This window comes from Canis lupus, chromosome 3 (assembly GCF_048164855.1).
Source record: "Canis lupus baileyi chromosome 3, mCanLup2.hap1, whole genome shotgun sequence".
Classification (NCBI taxonomy): Eukaryota; Metazoa; Chordata; class Mammalia; order Carnivora; family Canidae; genus Canis; species Canis lupus.
Genome location: NC_132840.1, coordinates 43,401,807 through 43,422,211, shown reverse-complemented (window position 1 = coordinate 43,422,211; position 20,405 = coordinate 43,401,807). Strand labels below are relative to the sequence as shown.

The 20,405-nt window shown below is 39.2% G+C and overlaps 1 protein-coding gene across 1 annotated transcript in view; it reads right to left on the bottom strand.

Moving 5' to 3' along the window:
- CACHD1 (cache domain containing 1) overlaps positions 1-20,405 on the bottom strand; it is a 200,317-nt gene that overhangs the window by 17,862 nt on the left and 162,050 nt on the right. Inside the window, exons 11-19 of the mRNA XM_072820615.1 lie at positions 19,723-19,846; positions 18,798-18,915; positions 14,753-14,921; positions 10,102-10,244; positions 9,255-9,436; positions 8,298-8,408; positions 2,492-2,614; positions 891-990; positions 682-798 (exon numbers count right to left, since the gene is read on the bottom strand). Of these exons, the coding sequence (XP_072676716.1) occupies positions 682-798; positions 891-990; positions 2,492-2,614; positions 8,298-8,408; positions 9,255-9,436; positions 10,102-10,244; positions 14,753-14,921; positions 18,798-18,915; positions 19,723-19,846 (1,187 nt within the window). The remainder of the gene's footprint in view (positions 1-681; positions 799-890; positions 991-2,491; positions 2,615-8,297; positions 8,409-9,254; positions 9,437-10,101; positions 10,245-14,752; positions 14,922-18,797; positions 18,916-19,722; positions 19,847-20,405) is intronic.

The following is a 20,405-nucleotide window of genomic DNA, read 5'->3' as shown; positions in this document are numbered from 1 at the left end:
TACATCTTTAAAATTTTTAATTATACATTCAATGATATGAATACCTGTCCTAAATAAAAAGCTTACTTCTTGTGAACAACTTTTTGAACGTTGGTTCTGTCATTATGTATTTTAGCTCTTTTCCAGCTAAGACTATTGACAAACTAGTAGGAACATTCTTAAGATCTTTAATAATATCTAGGTAAGCTTGCAGTTCTCTCAAATCAAATACTTAGAGTACTCTAAGCTACAAAAAATGAATTTATTTTTAGATGATCTACATGAGAGCTCCCATCTAACTGGGTAAGATGACCAAGAAATGACCTAATTTGGCCTTAGGAATTTAAGGAGGCTGCATGATCTCTAGAAGACAGGAAGAAGGGAACACATGGTGCCACACATATTTACATAAGAGTGTGGGAACAGACCTCAGCAGACATTTCAAAGGGTTTCTACTGGGTGAGTCTTTAAACAAACAAAACTAAAACAAAACATCAAGTGTGAAACCTTAAAACATTCACTTTTCCAATTTGGGCTTTACACCCCATTCTGGTCAAGCTAGGGAGCTGGCCTACGGTCCTGTCCTGTCATTCTATAATTTTAGGCCATGAAACAGCCAGGAGTCATATTCAGATATTAACTATTATTCCATTTCATATTCTGCAATGGAATGAGATGTGAGATGATAAGGGATCAACTTACCACAAGGCTAGTGTTGAATTTATAAAATCTTTGAACTGTTCTGTCACTGAAGCTGTTGCACAGGTTTTTCTTTACAAAGTTGGGGTGGTTCAAGATATCATTTGCTACCAAGGGCTCCTAATAAGGCCAAGCAGACAGAAAACACAAGTCATGTAGTTAATGAACCACAGGCCATGGGAGCACTGAGCCGTCGGCTTTGCAACAAATACCTTGTGGGTAATATGCTGTTGTTCCACGGGTGCATGTCCTTTGGGGTCAATGAGGGTTGGATGTGCCACCAGATAACCCCTGTCCTCCATTATGAAGCACCTGTGCCAAAACAAGTGATATCTCTCAGTAATATACATGGTCTTTCTACACTTTCAGAGAGCATTTATCTTGCTAACCCTGAAACAAATTGCATTTATCTCAGTAAATATCCACTGAAACAAATTCACTGAAGGCTGGCAGGCAGGCAGATACATTATTCTTTTTTTAAAGTTTAATTTAATTTTTAAAAAAAAGATTTTATTTATTTATTCATGAGAGACAGAGAGAGAAAGAGGCAGAGACACAGGCAGAGGGAGAAGCAGGTTCCATGCAGGAAGTCTGATGTGGGACTTGATCCCAGGACTCCAGGATCACGCCCTGGGCTCAAGGCAGCCGCTTAACCACTGAGCCACCCAGGCGTTCCCCTCCCCCCCTTTTTAAAGTGGGATCTACATCCTGCATGGAGACAGATATGGGCCTTGAACTCATGACCCTTAGATCAAGATTTGAACTGAGACCAAGAGTCAGAGACAATCAGCTGAGCCACCCAGGGACCCCAACAGATACATTACTCTTGAGGCGATAGATTACCTAGTATACAGTTTATAGTAATAAAGTTACACCTGACTCTGAGGCCACCTACCTAGTTTTATAGAATGTGTCTACTTAGCCCCAGTAAGATGAACTCAAAAATCTTTTGTAAGGATTAATGACAAGTTTAGTCTTTCTTCAGAGGAGGGATTACTCTGAAGGAAGTTGCCTTGGGTATTTATAGGCACAAGCTTTAAACCATACAATTTCTTCTTTGATGATTAATATACATAAAATATAATCTTCAGGGACATACAAAAACTTATTTGATGGAAACACTAAAGCAAAGCTAGAATTGCTCTAACCAAGACTATGTGCTGCTCTATTTTACTCTGCATTCATTCCAACAGTTTGCTATGAATCCTGCATTTCCCTATTCAGGCCAATGTGAAATTTAGCAGTGATGTGAAGCATGGGCCATAAGAGTGAAATAAGAAAGCTATTTTTAAAAGTGGCCTGCATTAAATCAAGGGAATACCCTTGCTTTGATCAGACACGTTCTTTTGAAATTAGGAGGTGAAGGCTTTTTTAGTTCTGCAAGCCTCTTTCTGGGGAAATGTAAAAGGGAACAGTCCAAGTGTCTGAAATTCCCACAGACTTTGGCTTAACTAAGTTAACATCAAAAGTACCCTTTCTGGTCTTCCTAGCACCCAAGATCTGGGAAACTTCTAATTACTGACTCTGAGAGAAACAAGAGCTTTAGGAGAATTCTGTGCCACAGTTACTCTCCTTGTTATAAGACAAATCTGAAGAAAAAAAAAAAAAAAGACAAATCTGTTTGTCTATATCATAAATGGCATGCATCTTAGAAAAATGAAAGAACAAAAACTTTGTAATCGAACACCCAGGCCATGGATTGACTTTCTGGTCTTGATCATGACAATGTGGTTGCCATTCAATTAGAGATATCAGACATCATTTTCTTTATATTTTGCAGATAGATGGGAAGTGATGTCCCTGAAGGGCTTACCTTATTTTGTTGCCACCATCTTGGTTACAAACTGGTAGTAAGTCCATCAGAACCTTGTAGAAGTATCTAAGTGTGAAGTCGATACCCATCACAGCCACAGTATGCCCAGAAGACAGCTGTGTACTTCATGTGAAAAAGATCAGTGAGAACAAGAGGCACAACTTATTTAAAGGTAAAAGTTACATTCAATCAGAAGGACGTTGTATGGTATTAGAAATATATGCATACTGTTCCTCCACATTTTTTACCCCTCTAAAAATGATCAATTAAATGACTGACTGGTAGCATAACATGGAGATTTGATGAGAGAAAAACAAGGCTAAAGGTGGAATTTCCTAGTAAGACCAGCTCAAAACATGTACAGCTGTGGAATACACCTAGCCCTGACTTTAGATATTCAGACAGGGGCTGGACTATTCTTTGGCAAGAATATGGAGGTGGCAGGAAAAGGCATCAGGTGGGAGATGAGATACATGACTACTATGGCTCCGCTCAATAAGGAACCTTAGACAAGAAACATGAATGATCTCTTTATTTCCCTCATTTTATAGATAAGGAAACTGGGATCTCAGAAAGGTTAACTGATTAGTGTAAGGTCATACAAAACTCAGTAAAAACAAAAACAAACAAACAAACAAAAAAACAAAAACAAAAACCAACACCCAAAACAAAACTAGGTCTCATTTTCTTTCTATAACATTAAGGTTGGCTCTACTTAAAACACAGCTCAGATTCTAGAACAAAACTCACCTGGTTCTCAGGCCAGTTCCTTCTCCAATCTAAAATGCTACTTTCAGAAAGAAAAGCACCAATGAGGATAAAGTTGGGTAGGTTATCACATGGTGCTTGCTAAGCCTTTAGCTCTGGAATCAAGCAGATCTGGGGTCAAATCCTGGTCCTCTTGGTTTCCATCTGTGTGGTTCCTAGGAGGCTACTTAACCTTTCCAAGACCCAGTTTTCTTGTGTGAAAATGGGGAGAGAAGTGTCTACCTCACAAGGCTGTCATTGGGCTTAAATGAGCCAGTGTGTTTACAGTGTTTAGCAAGCTGCCTAATATATCTAAAATACCCAATAAAAAGAAGTTTAAAAAAAAGTTTAAAAGTTTAAAAAGAAGTTTAAAGAAAACCAACCAGGGCTTAAAGCTCAGACGAGGACAGAGAATGAACTTATTCTCCTAGAGAAATGCTAGCTATATAAACAGCATGGATTTCTCTGTCACTTGGAACCTTGGTTCTTTCTAATGTATGATCATGGGTATTTGGAGGGGTTTGGGCTATTTGGCTAATGAGCTCCTGAACCTCTGTGGCTGGGAATTTGCAGGGTTTACTCAACATTACTATCATCCATCTGCCTGATTTCTTTTTTTTTTTTTTTTAACATCTTATTTATTTATTCATGACAGAGAGGCAGAAGCAGAGACACAGTCAGAGGGGGGAAGCAGGCCCCTTGCAGGGAGCCCGATGTGGGACTCGATCCCGGGACTCCAGGATCATGCCCTGGGCCAAAGGTGGGCGCTAAACCGCTGAGCCACCCAGGGATCCCAAAATACTTAGTTTGTTTATCTATCTATCTATCTATCTATCTATCTATCTATCTATCAGAGAGAGAGAGAGAGAGAGAGAGAGAGGCAGAGACAGAAACAGGCTCCATATAGGGAGTCCGACACAGGACTTGATCCCGGGTCTCCAGGATCATGCCCTGGGCAAAAGGCGGTGCTAAACCGCTGAGCCACCCGGGCTGCCCCCATCTGCCTGATTTCTTGATAAAGAAAGTACCAACAGAAAAATGGGGCTGTTTTAGACAAAAATCTTAAAAATTGTAATTGGAAAGCTCAGAAGAAACTTCCCAAAGCATAATAATCTTTTGGAAAATCAAAACTTGGGAGTGAAATTAGCTTTGTTATGTAGACAACTGTCTCCTTCTGGTTACTGTCAACATTGATACTAGCTTATCCCCAAACCTCGGGCCAAAAAAACCCTGAAAACCCACAAGAAGGGACCCTGACCCACAATGAAATTTCTGTCAGAGCTTAGCTGTCAAAATTGTATTTGGCATGAGATGAAAGAGGACCACATTGTGGGATTATCTATGAGAGGCTATTGCCTCAATAAGAGCTTTCTATTGTTACTGAAGTCACTTAAATTGTACTACGGAAGGCATCCAAGACTCAGCTATCTTACATGGGATTTGTGTTTTGTAGCAAATAATGTTTTACTGAAGTATCAGTCGAAAGAAGTTTATAAAGCTCTCTTACTTGTCCAGGAAAGAGTGAGGAGTCTAAACAGCAGGCACCATTATGATAATATTTACTGAGTGTTCACAATTTATGGGTGCTCTGGTGGGCATTTGAATACGTCATTTCAATTATTTCTCACAAAAACTTTATGAGGCATTATCATTTCCAGAAAACTGAAGCTTGGAAACATTAAGTATTTGGCCAAAGTCACACAGTGAATAACTAGTGGAAACAATGGAATAAGCCTCAGTCTTCAACTTCAGAGCATATGCTATTTTTTTTTTTTAAGATTTTTTATTTATTCATTTGAGAGAGCAAACGTGACCAGGGAGAAGGGGTGGGGGAGAGACTAAGGGAAAAGCAGACATCCCCTTCCACCCCTCCAGAGTGGGGAGCCCGACACAGGACTGGATCCCAGGACCCCAGGATCAGGACCTAAGCCGAACATAGACACTTAACCAACTGAGCCACCTAGGTGCCTCCAGAGCATACGCTCCTAACCAGTATGTTATACTGTCTCCTTAGAGATGCAGGACATTCAAAAGTTTCCAAGCCATTTTACATGACCTAATCAATTTCCTATGACAATGTCAGGAAGGAATTACAGTTCTCATTTTATAAATGGAAAATCAGGATTAGAATGGCTAAACGACTTGCAATTCTGGCTCCTTTTACAATACTGTAGCTGACTCAGTGAAAAATACGACTCAGGTTTTTCTGGTGCAAGTTAATTTTGTTTCTAAACTTCCCCTGTATGACTGCCATCTGCTCCAATGTGATCAACATACTGAAGGAAAAGCATGCATATTGCCCATGTAAGTCTAGCATTCATATTTTCACCTGAATTTAAAAAATGTACAGTTACCATAGCAACTCATAAAGAATACCACAGAAAAATCAAACCAAGTCTACATTCCAAGGTACAAAGGACCATGCTGTTCGCACCACTTCTGTGAGATTTTCACTGCCAAAGACTCATCTGACCAGTTCCTTAATCACTGACCATACTTCTTCATCTCCGCTAGCATTATCATCCTCCAAACAATGCATTTAGATCCTCAGGCTATGAATAATGCTTGTGGAAGTGTCCCAACACAGTTACTAGGATAAGTGAATGCTGGGTTAGAAAAGCCTCTCCCCAAGCTATCAGCTATCACTTCTGAAAACGAAGGCTGAATGAGAGTGCCTCATAATCAGCTGAACACTAGCTTAAGGTCTCTTTCCTGACCTATTAAAATGCCAGAAGTTTAAGGCCGAAATAGCATGACATCAGAAGTATTTGTCTCTTATTTGGGACTCAACATTGTCAAGTACAATGCTAAGCACTTCATATGCATCATCTGTAATTCTCATTATATCAGTTCAACACAGGCATTGTCTCCTGTTTCATAAATGAGGCTTTAAGAACTCAAGGCACATAGTAATAATACAAGTATTTACAACATTTATCGAGCCCTTCCCGTGTGCCAAGCACCATTCTGAGATTCACATATATTATTTAACATAATCCCTTATTATTTGAGATGGGCCTTAATACCTCTCTTTCATAGGTGAGGGAACCAAGGCAAAAGGGAACTTGTTTACAGTCATAGAAGCAGGAGATGGCAGATAGACTTTTTCAGAGTAGAATCACATCTTAGGAGGAGGTGAGGTTCTCAGGTTGGCACATGAGACCAATCACTGGTGATCACTTGAAAAAAGTACCTTTGTGCAGCCCATTAAAGCTACAGTTGCTTTGGCTGACAATTAGAAGTGGAATTTGACTTGCATATGCTGAATGAAAAATACACAGTTTTAAGTAATAAAAGCATGCTCAGCTAAGGAAAATGTTCAAATGATCAAGTCCATGGGACTGCATATTGATCAAAGCAAGAGCAGATACTTATTCCTGGAATACTCTCTCATTGAGTGGCTGGTGGACAGAATCCAGGATTAAAGCGGCTATTTTCACTCTTGTTAAAGTCAAATAGCTAAACTTGTATAGGTTAAACATACTGTTAAAAGCAGCCAAATAAGGGAATTTAACTGAAGTTTTCTCTAATTTGAAATCCTGCCTATTTTTTTCATCGTGCTTCATTTGGGCTGACACCATAAATATTTAAAAATCAGCTAAACAAAGGTTCTTCTACCCATCCAAATTTTAATAAAAACATGTACACAACTGTAAAAGGCATTGAAAATTTGCACCGCCTATGGCAAACCCCCCCCCCCCCCCCCCCGCTGCCACACAGACAAGGAGCGCTGTATAGATAGAAGGACAAGATAATAGCACTTGATAACAAGTGGCAGATAAGACACACAGGCAGTCATTCTATTCTTGCCACCCCTACCCCCAATATCTGAAGCCCAGTGCCGGCCCATTGTCACTGTCATCAAAGATCAAGGTGACTACCAGTCTCCTCAAAGAAACTACCTTTGTTTACTTTTTCTCAACTGATTAGAATACATGGGAGAGATGTCAAGTCTATTTAGACAATAAGTGTATACCTGACAGATGGTCTGTTAATGAAAGCACTGAAAAGTCCTGTTCTAAATGAGTATCTACTTGTTTATATGTGACAGAGCCAAACAGATACCATGCCCTGCAAAGCAATCACTATTTGGCTGGCGGCAGGGCCCTGCTTTCCAAGGAGACACAGGTCATGATATTGAAATTCCGACACAGTACTGCTTCCCAATTCTTGCTCCCAATGAACTTGTGTTAGAATTCTCCTGAATGTCAATCATTTGATATATAATGAGCACCAGTGAAAAGCATAAAGTTAAGCAAGAAAAATCTGTCTCCCATAAATTTTAAGGCATCATTACAGGTATCAGTCAAAATATGAGCTTTCTAGGTTGCCAGGGAAAAACATCTATTTGTATAATGAAGGGATTAAAACAACATGTGTGACTTGCCTTTCTACCCAACATTTCACTACCATTTGTAGCTTAAATACTGAAACCTCAGAGGCCTGAAATATAAAGCACCCGAAATATATTTACAGTGATACTGACATTTAATAGCATTCTTGGACAATCAATTTTCAAAATGTCTTTTTACTTTTCAAGAGACAGTATAAGGACAAAGTGACAATAGCAACAAACTCCTCTATCATTCTAAAATGTTAGGCCAAAATAAAAGAAGTAATAACATTAGGGTCTCAATACTTTTTTTCTTCACTACAAATGTTCCTCTGCTTAGGAAAATGTTCTCTGGCAATAATTGTCAGGCTCTGGTTGGGATTTCTTCCTCTGGTTAAAACTGGTATTTCTACAAACTACTCTACTGAATCTAATGTCTATTGTTCTTTGTAAGCATCTTCTTCCTAAGAAGAGGGCTAAAAGCTTTTCATTGGCTCAATCACATGATAACCTTGTGAGGTAGATATTATTCCCATTTTATAGATGACACGTGGAAGCCCAGGGAATGCAAGATGATACAGCTAGAGAAGATATTCAGACTCCAGATGGCCTCCCATCAAATGTCATGCTTTTGCCATTAATCCTTAGTTGTCTACCAGACTTTCAAATTTTCAGAATATCCTTGATGTGTTTATAAAAGGACTAAGAAATTAATTTAAGTATTACCTGGATGAATGGATTGTGTGACTGATGGTTACTACATAGCCAGCTCCTCCAACATCTAAGTAAGGGCCAGTCAAAGAAATCAAACCTGGATTAGCCACTGCATGGAGATACCTAATGGAGACAAGAGAAAGTCACATTATTTTAAGGTCTGAAAAATGATCTGTAAGTGTCAAAAGTGAGCTTGTAGCTCTAAAAAGTATTATAAAGTGTGCCTATGTTACCCTGGAGTTCAAAGGAATTCTATCTTTTATCTCTGACTGTAGCAACACAAGAGGTCAAGAAAATCTGAAATTCTTTTGTAGGAGATGGTCAGCTCAGTATATATTTGAGCTTTTAATAAGCTCTACAGTGTGGATGTTTTAGAGCCTAATATAAAAAGAAAGTAATAAATGAAGTAGAAACAATACAATTTGGCCCATGAAACTGCCCTCTGGATTGGTACAGACAGTACAAATCTAAGCAGCACAAGTCCAGAAATCTGGTTTTTAGGACCCAGTTGCCTTCCCTGCTATACCACCTGACTAGCTTTTGTTTTTGAAAACCTGAGTAAAAATAAAGCCAAGAGGTAAAAAGAAAAAAAAAAGGATTTATACTTATTTTTCATAGGTCATAGATGGGTTATAATTTGATGCCATCATGGGTAGGGATGTTAAATATCCCCACTAAGGGCACAGTGCATGCAACAGAGGACTCAAACAAAATGCTAGGAATTGAAATGGCCAAGTATAAAGCATTTCAGTCTCAAAATTTCAATGAAGAGATAAAAACATTGTGGACAGAGGAAAACCACAAAGCTGTTATTACTGCATTAAAAAAACCAGATTCAAAAATATGTTTTCACGGCCATGGAAGTATCTTCTTTATTGTGACTGCCTGAAGTTGCTTTATTGTATTGTACTTATCATGTCTCTCCATGATTTGGGGGAACCTTTGATAATGGAAGCCCCTAAAACTCACCATTGTCTCCTCGTGGGATCAAATGCTTTGTCCATGAGGGAACCAGGATAAATTCTAAGGACGCCATTGGGCGTTGCTATGTAACGGCGGACAATGTACGTGTTCAGGCTACTCATTTCCATTTGTGTCATCCATTCATCTGTGACGTGGCTGGTGGCCATTACTTCATTCCTGACAGAGAACTGGGAAACAAAGGAAGACATAGCAGGGATCCTTTAAGACTCACATGAAAAGAGAGTGGGCTGCTGGCAAGCTCTCTTGCAGAGAAGCCAAGCCCAATTACTTCTTAAAAATCTTTCCACAGCAGATGGATACAGCCAAACTTGGTGAAAACAAAAGCTTACTGAAACATAGTCAGTGGATGTATGATTTACTCAATTGTTCATCCTAGTGAGGCTGTCAGCATTTAAGAGGAAAGATCCTATAGCAACACACACACACACACACACACACACACACACACACACACACACCAGCTAAATCTCTGCTCCTTAAACTTTACCATGTTTATCTCAACAGACCATAGGGGCACTTACTTCTTTCCCCTGGGAAAAACGGGTCTGGGAAAGTTCCACAGATCTCTCTAAATCATAACCCCCCTACCTAGAAAACCCCTAGTGTATCTAAGGCCTGAAAGAGATTCTTCATCTGGCCCACAGGACTTCTTAATCCGTCAGAAGGGTCATCGCCAACCAGCCTCCTGGGGGCCACACATTGCCTTCCTGGCTCTCCAGCTGAGAGGCACAGATCCAGAGCTGGGCTTCCCACTTCAAAGGTTCACTGACAGCACCCCCTCCCAGGCCTGTGGAAGGATACACCAGAAGTGGGGCCCCAGGCCAGCACTCACTTTGAGCCCCGGGTTAGCAATGAGGCGGGTGTTGTCACTGAGATAGGCTGTGTAGTGTTCCACCATGCGCTTTGTCTCTGGCTGGCTGAGGTGTTCGTAGGGGGAGGAAAAGCTGCCAGCAGACAGCATGACAGTTGGACTTTCTGAAAGAGAAGCAAACAAAGCAGGCCTGGGAACACTGAGACTTCATCTCAGGCCCAAACAAAAGCATCACTAAGGCTCTGCCAATCTGTTAGCCATGGTGACTTAAAGTCTTCCGTGAGGAAAGAACTCAACACTAGAAGGAGCGAAGAAGGAAAAAAACTCTCATTTTCTCCCTTCAAGGAGTTTACAGTCGGGAGCGAACCACAAGAGATATGTACAAATAAATACAAGTGCCCAAAATTGCAAATGCTCAAAATATCTTAGATCTACATATAATATTTTACACTTAGTAGGATTAAGGAGGCGACATTCGACATACAGCCACAGTGGGTTGAATCTGGGCTCCACCATTTCCTGGCCATGCGATGTTGGGGAAAGTTGTAAAATAGGCAATGCTTTTGTCCTCTGCAAAGTAGGAAATTGTAGCACCAACTTACAGAGTTACGGTGAGAATTCAATCGGTTTACATAAAGCCAATGGGTTAATAAATGTAAAGCATGTAGAATAGTGTTTAGCACATGACAAATGATTTGTGGGTGTTAACTACTATTGTTCATATTGGTATTCATATTTCAAAAGACGGAAAAATGGTATAGTGCAGACAATGCAAAAACAAATTTCTTATAAACAGGGATAGCCAAACTTGGCATAAACAAAAGTTTCTAGAAATAGAGTACTGTATATATAATTGCTGATCCTAAGAGGAAAACCCCATTCTCAAAGACCAAAATCCTCCCAATGAATTACATGATGAAACAAAACACTACATTTCTGTCTGTGACATTTCCTACTATTCCATTTTATAGTTTGAGAACCTTTAGGGGAGCACTGTCCACTGTTCTGTGTCTAATCTCAGTTAAGTGTATAGGTCATATTCCATTCTTTTAGTTCTCACTTACAGTGTCTTGTTTCCTTATGGCCTGGCTATCTCTGACTGTGCAGGATACATTGTACTATTATTTTTTTTTATTGTACTTAAAAACAAATTTGTAGGGATCCCTGGGTGGCTCTGTGGTTGGGCGCCTGCCTTCGGCCCAGGGCGTGATCCTGGAGTCTCAGGATCGAGTACCGCACCAGGCTCCCTGCACAGAGCCTGCTTCTCTCTCTGCCTGTGTCTCTGCCTCTCTCTGTGTATCTCTCATGAATAAATAAATAAAATTAAAAAAACAACAACAAAAAATAAAAATAAAAATAAAAAAACAACAACAAATTTGTAGAAAGAGCTGAGTCCTAACAGGACACAGGCGTATCCAGGAAGGACTGTTATTTGGTTCTACCAGGCACCAAACCCCAGGATGAGGCAGGGTGGTAAGGTGGAGACCGTTTTCAAAAAGCCAATGGGATGCAGGACCTAAGTACTACCCTGTGGGACTTGATATTCAGTGAGTCGTGACTAGTGACTATGAGCTTCCTTAGACCACTCAGGTGACCCGAATCCCAAGTCAAGGGCTTCTGTGGCTTCAATTCATGTCTGCCCTAAAGATGTAGTTCTGCTAAAGCATGCCTGTGTGGCAGGTGAAAGGGAGGGTTTTCACTTGTTAGTCCCACCTCTTGGGGGCCTTGGATTTGATTTCTTCCTCTCCTCCCAGCCCTAAGAACCTACTACCTAAAGAATAGTTTAATTTCCCAGTTGTTTCTTCTGGATTGGTGAATGGGTACATCACAAATGTGGCTTTAAATACTGGCTTTCTTCTCTGGGTTCTTATATTTTCCTAGACTTCTGTCCAATTCCTAGCTATCATGTTAGTTCTTTGATACTTTTCAGAAAGGTTCCCCTCCCCCCCCAACTTTCTATCCATTTTCAGGTGTCCTCAGTAGAATAGGTCAGAATTATGTAGTCTGCCATTATCAGAAGAAAGTGCTTCCAGTGATGTTATGTCTGATTTAATTCTCCTGATACCACATGGGATGGCTGGGGAGATTAGTATTATATTCCTATCAAGGACAAGAAAACCAGAAGCTTAAGACTTCGGCTTTCTAGCAGCGTGCTGTGGCCTAGGCTCCTGGGGCCTTCTGGGCACAGATGCACCAGAGAGAGGGTAGACTGTCCCTCTCAAAGAGCCTAGAACTGGTTGGAGAGACTAGAAATGTTTAAAAAGAGGAAAACAACAAAATAAGAATAATCCAATAATATTAAAAATGTCAAAAGGCAACCCATAATCCTTCAGGGAGGAAGGATTAGGCCCACAAAGGAATAGGCCCAGAGGTTAAGTGGAGAGACACTTTAGGAGTGGGATTTTCTTGTAGTGACAGAGACTGGGCATTTGAGGAGAGGCTGCTGCAAGGATTTGGACTAAGAGAAAACAACCAAGACACAGGTCTTTGTATCTAGAGGGTAGACACATTAAATTACACACATATAAGAATACTGAACTGCACTGGATGATGCACAATTAAATTTCCCTGGGTACCAAGAAAGACAATATCCCTCCTCCAGCCCTCTTGATGGGGGTTCCGACATGGATTTAACACGTTACCTCAAAATCCCATCAATGAACTTGAATGGAAGTCACTTATTTGCCATTATCTCTCTTCTTTTTCATTCCTTTTTCATTACAATTGAAGTATCTTGCTTCGTTTTCATTACCAATGATTACTAAACTGCCCTTTATGACTTAAACATGTTGTTCTGAGAAGGTTCTACTGCCAAGGTGAAGTTGGGTGGTACAGTGGAAAGATGGCTCAGGGAAAGCCAAATAATGGCCTATGGTTGGTCTGTGTGATCTAGAATTAGTCCATCAGTTCTATGTAAAGTGGACTTAATTCTACATTCTGTGAGTATCTCTATGAGGCAGTATTGTCCAACTGGAATACGATGCAATACTCAAGTGTCATATAAAAATCTTCCAAGAGCCACATTCAATAAAAACAGGTTAAACTAATTTTCCTGGTATATTTTTTGAAATTCAATATATCCAAAACATTACTTTAACAAGTTGCCAATATAAAAAATTAAGTATTTTACATTTATAGTAAATCTCAACTTGAACCAGCACATTTCAAGTGCTCAACAGCCATGTGTCTAGAGGCTACCGTTACTGAAACAGTGTAGCTAGAAGGGATTGTGCAAAGGAAATTGAAAAAATCTAAGCTTCAGCTTTTCTCTCATTCAGCAATATTACCGCACTTCACAGTCTCAAATTTCAAAACAATGACCTATCTTTATCAGTACTTGTGTTGAGCCTGTCCCACAGCATGTAAGAAAATTGTGCATATCTTGGCTATCCAGTGATCATTTCTTAAAAATGTGAATTAAAGGGCATACATGTGCTTTTGTATAAAAGAAAAAGACAGAACCTCAAAACTTAAATCAACTGTAAAAGCCAACCATTTTTGACTGACATCTCTGGCCTTCCTCAAGTTGTCTACACTATTGGAACGTGCCATAAAGGAGACTATTCAGTCTGGTCTGCTCTTCTGATCTCATAACCAGACAGAAATGCTATAGGATGGAACTTAAAAGATGGAATCTGGACACAAGTACTCTTATGTGGAATCTAGACACTGGTGACTTCCATCTTAATCCTCTTCCCACTTGTGCTCCCCTCTACTCGGTTTGCCCATTCTCTAACAAGTCTTGGTCTCAGTGAAAAAGAGTGCCTGTTTTACAGTCCTAATAGTACTACAGAAGTGACTAGCATGTGCCTGGCACACGGTGGCATGCAATAAAAGAGGTGCACGAGTCACATTTCAGCCTTGCTACTTTCCGTGTTACCTTGGGGGAAATTGGTGTTTCTGGTAAATCTAACTGTCCTCCATCTCGAATAGGTCAAGTCAAACGATGAATGCAAAATATGAGCTACCTACAAATGTAAATTCCCTTTTCCTGCCTTTGAATTATTTGCCTATTTCCTAAGCTCTTTTTGAAGACAGGGGCCTGTGGTAGACACAGATACGCCATATGGGCATGCTACCCTTGGATCTCCTTTACTATTTTTCCACCTTTTACCCTAGAGCCCCTTATCTCCTCCGTATTTCTGTGCTTGCTTCTAATGGGTCATACCGGTGACTCTGATGGATTGTCTTGGGGCTACTAAAACCTCTTTGCCTAGCATTAGCAGAAGGCTGAAAGATACAAAGGAACATGAAAGTCCAGCTCCCTTTCTTGAGACTGAGCAGACTCTGTGGTGTAATTTATACTCCAAAGCCCTACCTTGACAGGATTCGGCTGAGGCTGGAACTTCACCTAAAATCAGACTCTTGCTTGCTTTCTCCTCCCCTTTGCTATATTGTTTCCCTCATTTCTTCCCTAGTTTCTTCTTAGAGCCCATCCTTAATAAATCCACACACAAATCCTGATCTCATTTTCGGCTGGAACGCAGGATCCAAGGCAAGGCCTCAAATTGTGCTCACATCTGTATGCCCAAACTGGCACTGCTGACATTCAATATGTTTTTTTTGGGGCAGAGGGAGGGGTCTGGTTTTATCATTTAATTCAAAACTGATATTCACAGGGAGTTGCTATGAGTAAGCCCACAAAGGAAGCTGAAAAGTGCAAGGGCTTTACCTAGAGTGGCCAGCTGTTTGAAGTGAAGACAAGCACTAGGCTGGCCCAGGAGGTCCAGCCGGTGGTATAGCAGCTTGCTGCTGGGGACAGTGTTGAGGTTCTTCAGTTGTTTGACAGGTATTTCCGGTTGTATCACCACAATACAGAGAATAAAGGAAGTGTCCTGTACCTGGAAAAATCAATAAAACATTTCTAACACAGAAAATAAAGGTTTCTAGGGATAGTGACTTTGCCTACATTATTTTATACTATCTCTGTCTCTAACCCCCACTAAAAAATATCTGATGAGTGAATGAAAGCCATGAGGATGGGGTGAGAGAACCTATCTCTGGCAAAAGATGACATTTTCTATTCTCCTTTCTGATTGAGGGAAATTAATGTATGTAACAGAAAATTATGGAACTAATAAAGGGATTAGAAAGTAGTCCCTTTGGAACAGCCACCCTATGCCTCTTTTGCTTCTTCAGGCTAACAAATCCAAGCTGGAATACGGCATATGAATACAGCACTTACTTCTGTTTGGGTCTGAAATGCATTTTAAAATATAGAGTTGGTTTGGCAATGAGTATTCTGAGAACTGACTATCTCGAAAGCCAATTATGAATCTACATATGCAGCTCATATAAAATCTGTTTTATTCATGTATTCCTGACTAATGCTTTCTCCTTGGCTGGTTAGAGATGAGCAGGATTCTCAGACTCATGAAAAGTATAAATCCCATGGCTCCCTCACAAAGCCTGCCTGACTTGTCATTTCAGACCAGAGTAGGCAAGTATGCTGTAGCTTAGCCTAATTTATTAAGCTCATATGTACAAATAGGAATACTTCCAAATTCATTTTGCTCTTTGAAATAGAAGCTTAAATAAAGTTAGTGAGAAGAATGGCCACCAAAGAATTAAAAAAAAAAAAAAAAAAAAAAAAAAAAAGGCAGTCTACTTAATTCTAGCTCCTTAACTTAAAAATACAAGATAGCCAAACTTCTGTAAGTCCATTATATAAGGAGGTGGGCGGAATCTATTTAAAAGATGGTTGGTCAATAAATGGAAAGTGTGATAACCAGCTAAGTTAAAAATAAAGGACAGTGAGAACTAAAGCAGCCCAAAGGATTTACTTCATGATCAAGGAGAAATTTTTAAGTAGGCAGGTTAGAGTTAAGTGTAATTTAGGGTTTATGAAGATGGTTGCACAATCTTTTTGAACACAAGAGAAATTTGCATCTCCCTGGGATTGCTTTCAAGTACTGCTGCCAAGGATATTCAGTTAGATTAGCAAATTTAATTCTCTTCCCCCCATCTGCCTCCTCCTCCATTATAAAATGATAGTGTCCCATAGTGTCATTTACTATTACTCTCTCCCTATCTCACACAGTCACCCTTTGTTTCCTTCATTCTATGTTCCAAGGAACCAAAAGACAAAAACTTCACCAGAATGACCAGAAAAAATTGTAGAATAAGGTCTATTCTGCAAGAGAAAAATTAAAAGTTACCCTAAGCATCTAAAAGCAACACTTTAGAGATAGTTCCTAGCTAGAAAGGAAAATGGATTTCAATACAGGTGCTTCTATCATGTTCTTAGGTGAAAAAAGAGTCAGTGCATTAAGGAACCAGAATATTTCTAGAAGGGCTCTCCATGATTGGGGAGTGTTTTGGGTTTTTTCCCCCCACTGATTGCCCATGGGATTCATATTTTGAAGTGAGCCATGCCTGTGTCACACAGGAACACTGTAATACCTTCTGAAGTCAATCCTTTTTTCTGTCTCAGCATGCAGCCTCCTCAAATGCTCAAAGATGGACTTGGGCTGCACAGTGACAGAGTAGTAATCTCTTAACACTGCTAACATAATCTCTCACATTCTATTTAAATTAATTCAGTGACATAATCTATCAGTATCTGCTATATCTATGGATGCTAAGCAGTTTAAATAATCATTTTCAACATAGACTGAATGTATTTGAATTACATTTAGCAGAGGAATCTATTTTATTCCTGAAGACAAGAGGAATAGTTCCCCCCCCGCCCAAGTAACAAAAAAGAACTTAATATTATTTGTTTATATTGCTGGGTTCCCAGGCAAGGAAGGCTCTCTAACTTCTATCTTATTATTTATTATTTATATAATTTTTCACTTAATAGTGATGTTCTTGACAATTTTGGAACTCTGAGAAAGCTAACACTTCTACCTGAAGCGATTACATGATTATATCCATTTGGCTACACAGAGTGGCCAGAATTTATTGATATCACTGAAGAAAATCTTAAGAATACTTCTTTCCAAAATGTTAATATTGAGTTTATTCACAGTGCAAAAAGGTCTTAAGAATGCTTACATCTCCTTCTTTCTATTTTTTAATTTTATTTGCTTAAAGACTTTATTTCTAAGTCATCTCCACACATGGTGCTAGAACTCACAATCCTGATATTAAGAGTTGTACACTCCACCAACTAAGCCAGCCAGGCACCCCATCTTTCTTTCTCCTTTAATGCCAACAAATGTCAAGGTAGATATTTTCCTGGTACGCAGATGAGTAGCTTTCAGTCAGGATATACTAAAGGTAAACAATCTCAAATATAAAAGTATTTTTCAATCCTGGTGTGTGGTTTACCCTTTCTGAGGTGAAAATAAAACAATTCATCCTTATGTAAAAACCGTATGAAAATAAGAGCAGATGGTGCAATAATTCTCAAAAAAAAAAAAATCATGAAAATGAGCTAAGAGAGTTTCCAAATAGATTTTGACCATCCTCAGATCTGTATCATCACAATAAAACATCAGTAGAATTAAGCTTGTAAATTGTGAATTTCTCAAATGATTTTATTATTTTGTTTGCTTTTGTTTCCATTGTAGAAATCAATGTTGCCATAATGATGCTTTAAGAACAGAATGAGAAGAAGAAGAAAAAAGAACGGAACAAGAACATTGGAGGAGGCTCCTGCCGAAAGGCATGTTGGCTACTTCCAATCCCCATCATTCCCATGCCAGACACAGACACTGGATGGAGTTGCTGGTCTACCTCCACTTCTGGGCTAGATGCTCTAAGAGGGCAGAGAAAGTATCATTCTTCTTTATCTTTCTTAGCCCACAGTAGCTGTTCAGTAAGTCATCCTTAAAGCGATGAATATGTAGAGCCGTTTGGAGTTAATGGCTTAAACCCCAGATATGGGCAAAAGTAAGGGAATCTCTAATATGACTGCATTTTAAATTTAGTGATTAAAAGTTGATAAAAAACGAAAGTCCACTCTGCTTTTGACCACTTACAGTATCAAGGGCACCCAGGATAGCAGAAATGTCCTGAGGGGAGGGAGTAAAGGGCAGCAACATGAATAACGTGGATAGTGTGTGCTCGAAACTGACTCTGTGATGCCTGCTATCTGAATGAGGCTAGTCAAAGGATGCTTAAGGAAGTGGCAACCGAAGGCGATCACCTAACTGTCCATCTCTAGGTGGTGAGTATGAATGATCCAGATTCTAATCTGAAAGTTTCTGTGCCTTAGAGAATGTCAGTAGAGGGCATTCATGCTTTTGTATTTCCTTTTCAACCTCTAACTTCCACAATCCAAGTTTAAAATGATAAAAAGCCAACAACAACAACAACAAAAAACACCTCACTGGATATAATCTAAATATATAATGATAGGAGGGCTGTGTTTAGAGACATTTGGCCCGTCAACACAGTGCAATGCTACACAGCCATTAAATGTGCATGCAGATGCCCAGATACAGACGCCTGTGTATGAACAAAAACATTTTCTGGAACTGACCCAAGTGGTGGTTTCTGGGGAATGGCAGGCCAAGGAGAGGCAAGTGAGAAGGGCAAAGTTTACTTTTTACTTTGTATCCTTTTATACAGGTTAACTTATTCTACATGAACAGTGATTGGTTTTATAAACAATAAAGGAAAAAAATATAGGACATCTGTGAAGTCTCTTCTTTTTCCAATCACCTTACTATCGATCAGCAACATTATCAGAACTAAGTTCCCCAGAATTCATGCATGAAGTAGCAGTGCACCCCCCAACTCCTCAGGCAAAGTGCCATGCAACTCACCATCTTCCAGGCATAGCTAACATTGTAGGCCTCCTTTCCAGTTGCTCTCAGCTTGTTAATGTGCCAGGACAGGGATGAGTTCACAGGGACTGCGATTATCTGACTGCCCAGAGGGAGGCTGTGTTGGCAACAGAATGAAATACTTCAGGCAAAAGATAAAATTAAGCACTTAATTAAAGGCAGGGAAGAAGCTGTGAGTCAATGACCACCTCCTGATTTTGAAAAGCAATGAAGCTCATCACTTTTGAAAGAGATAATGTGAAATTTTCAATTTTGTAAAAGCATGATGCCAGCTCAACACTAAAATATTTTTTACTTTCTACCCCTGCATACTGCCCCCCAACTCTAATTTTTTCCAGAGACAAACTTGTCTCAAATCACTGTCATTAATTTACAACCAATGAGCACAAAGACCCATTCCTCTATAGGTTACCATCTGCCAAAATAATGTATCATGGTTGGAAAAAATCCAATCTGTTTTTTATTTCAAAAGAAAACGTTGCATATGATCGTGCTGTCAACTCGGAATGGACACTATTTTGCCAAGCTATTTTTTGGCATGCTGGAAAGCTGGTCCTCAACATAACTTTTTATTTTGCCAACATTTTTCAATTTAGTACAATTGGAGTTTTTCTTAAATGAGTTAACATATATCTGATTTTACAATTCATGGCAATGTGGACGTAGAATTTGATTTACAAGACATTTTCTCTAAGTAACAGTTTTAAGAGACCTTACCTGTTGTTATACAAAGTAAATAAAATTTTAGCTACTCTTCTTATGAAAAATTTACTGAGTATACTTTTAATAACATCAATTTATATACGTGTTTGTTTTATATCCTATAACACTCATATTTGACCTCAAAATGTCTATTGTTTCAGAAAAAAAAAAGAAAACCCAAATACTACAACTTTCACCTTACCTTAGGATATTTTGCCGAACCAACTCAAATTTTGGGATATTTTCATAATGAATGATGTCAGTATGAAGTGGGGGTTCTGATAGTAAATATGGTCTGGTAAGAGATGGATGCATAAGTGTATACCCTGAAATAAGAAAACAAAAATATATGCCGTGGGAAACATGCTGTAGGAGCTATAGATTCTAATAGAAGTGCCTATCATACATTTGAAATGTGGGATATTCTGGGATGAATGCCCAACATGTAACATCTCAGTATGTAACTCACCAGTTCAATAAAAACTGAACTTGTTTATATGTTCTTGCATAAAATTCTTGAAGTATAGAAAGATGCCTTAAATTATAGAACAATTGTCTAATCAAGAGTATCTTAGAGGTATTGGTCTTTGGGTTTTTGTTTTATAAAAAGGTTCTAATCTATCACATAAACCTTGATGTTAGTGAATTTAAAGATCATGATATAGAAAAATAAAATCCAAAGAATCACATTCTACATGTCATTCAATCCTCAAGTCTAATTTCCTGATGTTTAAGTAACTGTTACCTACTCCTTAGGACAACATAGAAACAAATGCATTTTTGTTTCTTAAGAGAGAATCTTAAGCATGCTCCATGCCAGCATGGAGCTCAGTCTCATGACCCAGAGATCATGACCTGAGCCAAAACCAAGAATCAGATGCTTAA